This window comes from Nematolebias whitei, chromosome 13 (genome assembly GCF_014905685.2).
Source record: "Nematolebias whitei isolate Nwh7 chromosome 13, NemWhi1, whole genome shotgun sequence".
Classification (NCBI taxonomy): Eukaryota; Metazoa; Chordata; class Actinopteri; order Cyprinodontiformes; family Rivulidae; genus Nematolebias; species Nematolebias whitei.
Window position 1 is genome coordinate 40800826 of NC_056510.1, and position 3019 is coordinate 40803844.

General features: G+C 41.6%; 1 protein-coding gene across 1 annotated transcript in view; it reads left to right on the plus strand.

Moving 5' to 3' along the window:
• The window catches only part of lrch1 (leucine-rich repeats and calponin homology (CH) domain containing 1), a 209827-nt gene extending 207585 nt beyond the window's left edge, over nucleotides 1-2242 (plus strand). Inside the window, exons 16-19 of the mRNA XM_037686710.1 lie at nucleotides 383-492; nucleotides 1240-1377; nucleotides 1466-1543; nucleotides 2228-2242. Of these exons, the coding sequence (XP_037542638.1) occupies nucleotides 383-492; nucleotides 1240-1377; nucleotides 1466-1543; nucleotides 2228-2242 (341 nt within the window). The remainder of the gene's footprint in view (nucleotides 1-382; nucleotides 493-1239; nucleotides 1378-1465; nucleotides 1544-2227) is intronic.
• The last annotated feature ends 777 nt before the right edge of the window (nucleotides 2243-3019 follow it).

The window sequence follows — 3019 nt, forward strand, 5'->3', positions numbered from 1 at the left end:
GCACACCTGTAGAAGGAGGTGAGGACTGAGCTTCCCAGACCAGCTCGCCTCAGCCGTCTGAGGAAGTAGAGTCTCTGATGAGCTTTCTTGGATAATATTGGATGTAAAAAGTATAAATGACCCCATCAACATTTGTAATGGTCTGTTGGGGTTTCTGAGGAGTCGTTAATGTTTTCATTTCTCTTTCAGAGAGTTGAAGGTATCAGAACTAAATGTAATGACTTAATATCAGCGTCTGTTAGTCCTCAGAGCATTTCTGTTTGACCTTTCTCCTCCTCAGAGCTCTGTCCACTGAGAGACATCTGTAGCTTTGGCCCTGACATGAACTTCCTGTTCCTGTACGTGTTTCAGTGTGTTGTTGTTTTTCTTGTTTCTGCTGCAGTGTTCCTGCGTAGCCACAAGAGTCTGGAGTCTGTGGATCCTCAGTTCACCATGAGACGTAAGATGGAGCAGCTGAAAGAGGAGCTGGAGCTCATGGAGCAGCTGAGAGAGGTGAGCAGCTCTCAGATGACTCTACTACCATCTCAGTGTGAGAGCAGAAACTTCTGGAGGCTTCAGTCAGCAGATAACAGATTACCGTATTTTTCAGACTATAAGGTGCATTAAGCGAAACAAGTTCATTTTGTCAGATTTGTAAGAGCCATGTACCACAAAATTGGTTCGAGGTCAGTAATCACAAACAGAATTAATACATAACTGGATTATTGGGCTCACTGTCGATTTTTGAGAAAATTAAAGGATTTTAAGTGTGCCTTACAGTCTGAAAAATATTGTAAATTGCTCAGTGGGCCAGAGTTACTGAAAGCCAAGAGCTCAGGGGCCAGACATCCAGCAGTTATTGTCATTAAGTAAGTTTGTTTTACAGTTTAACGTCTATAGTTTTATTTTAAAACGAACCCATTGGTGGGCCGAACTGAGCTCACCTGTGGGCCTAATTTGGCTCCTGAGCCGCCAGTTGAATAGCCCTGCACTACACTGTTAATTTCTGCTTGTGTTTTTACGTTAACCAGAAGCCAATATTTAATTAAATACTCTGTCAGATGAAAAAGTTAAAACAGGAAAGTATCAAAAGAAAATAGCAACTTTCAAGTGTAATGATGCAACATTCAATAACTTTGGTTGCAATGATCAGAATATGAATAACATTGTTACATATTCGAGCAGACTTATCTCAAAGATGTTCCTCGCTGTGACCCGTCAAACTCCTGTCTTTATATTTCTGTCGGCCTGTTTGATCAGATCATAGAGAGCAGGCTCAAAGTTGTCCTTCCTGAAGACCTCGGTTCGTTTCTGATGGACGGAGTCGTGCTCTGTCATCTTGCCAACCACGTTCGTCCTCGCTCTGTGGCCAGCATCCACGTCCCCTCGCCTGCAGTGGTCAGGACGTTTGACTCTTCAAAAGACGCAAAACAAAAACCTACAGTAATTATCGTTTTTATAAATTCATTGTTGCTTATGCTTCCAGCCCAAACTCAGTATGGCCAAGTGTCGGAGAAATGTGGAGAACTTCCTGGACGCCTGCAAAAAGCTAGGAGTACCACAGGTAAGATGCTCCTCAGCCTGAATCCACCCTCTGCAGAGCTCTGAGGGCCACATGTGGCTTCTATGAACTGGTGATCGATTTCATGTTTTCACATGAATAACACTACAACCTGAGGGAAACGGTGATTTCAAACATAAGAACAAGAAAACAGTTTAATTTAATTTACAGCCCTTTTCAACATTAATGCATTAGAACCATCTGGTCCTCCTGGAGGACGCTCTGTCTGAAAGCTGCGACCTGAAGTCGCTCCCAGTTCATGCTGCAAACGATCAGCTGTGTTCACACGGGCATCTTCTTTTACAAGCTGTAACAAACTCAGATCTGAAGGTGTCCTGCAGAAGTTTTCTTGCTGCGAGGTAAACAACTGCTCGTTCTGTTCATACAGAGCAGCAAACGTTTGTCGTCGTCTAAAGAGGAGAAACGTGAAAACAGTGATTTGTGCAGGACACTGAGGCAAAGAGAGGATGGCTGATGCTCTGTGTGGACAGTCCCAGCTGATGTCACATGTGGCCACAGAAACAAGAGAAATAACTGAATCAAAATAGATTTTGTCTTAAAACCTCAGAATCACTCAGCCTTGTCTCAGCTCTGGGTCCATGGCTCCTCCCCTTCCTCTTCCTCTTCATCACTTGTTATGTTGTCGTTTAACATCAACACATAATGCTGACCTCATCGCTGCCACAGCTGCCTCCATCATGACAGGATCTGTTTCAGACATGGAGCCAGAGCTCCTAGTTTGAACAGTGTAACTGGTGCAGGTCTGTAAGAACAGCTTCTAAAATCTGACACTGTTCAAGTGAAATCTTCAAAAATAATTCAACATTTTTGAGAGAAACATTTTCTTGTGAGTGGTTTGATGGATTAAAAGCACTTTTGTTTTTGAACACTTTAAGTTTTCATGAATCTAGCACCATAATTTAAAAAGGAAAAAGTATAAATTGATTGGTTAGACTTTGGTACTTTATTCTTTTCTCCTTCCAGACAAGCTGTTGTGTTTTGTTCTTCTTGCTGGCGATCGCTCATGTGTTGAGACTAACATGTTTCTGAGAGCTATGAAGCCGTGCATTTTGAAATAAGAACCTCAAGGCAGTTTTGAAGAGCTGCTTTGAGGCTCAAATCAGAAAGAGGGTCCTGAAGGGACATGGCAACATACAGTGTCTGTAAATATCTATATTTTAGAGTATCTAATGTATTCACATGTTTACCTTTTCACTGTAAATCATTCATGGTCAGTATAAATTAGCATTTTGACAAAAATAAAAAACCTCTTCAAGGACAAAGTGAAACACATTTTTTATAAATTGTTAAAATCAGTTCCCTCTTGTAAATGAGTCCCCGATGCTCAATGGGATTAACCTGTTTAAATAAAGGTTGAATGAAAATTTCAACAATTATATCTCTGTCTGTCTGTCTGTCTGTCTGTCTGTCTGTCTGTCTGTCTGTCTGTCTGTCTGTCTGTCTGTCTGTCTGTCTGTC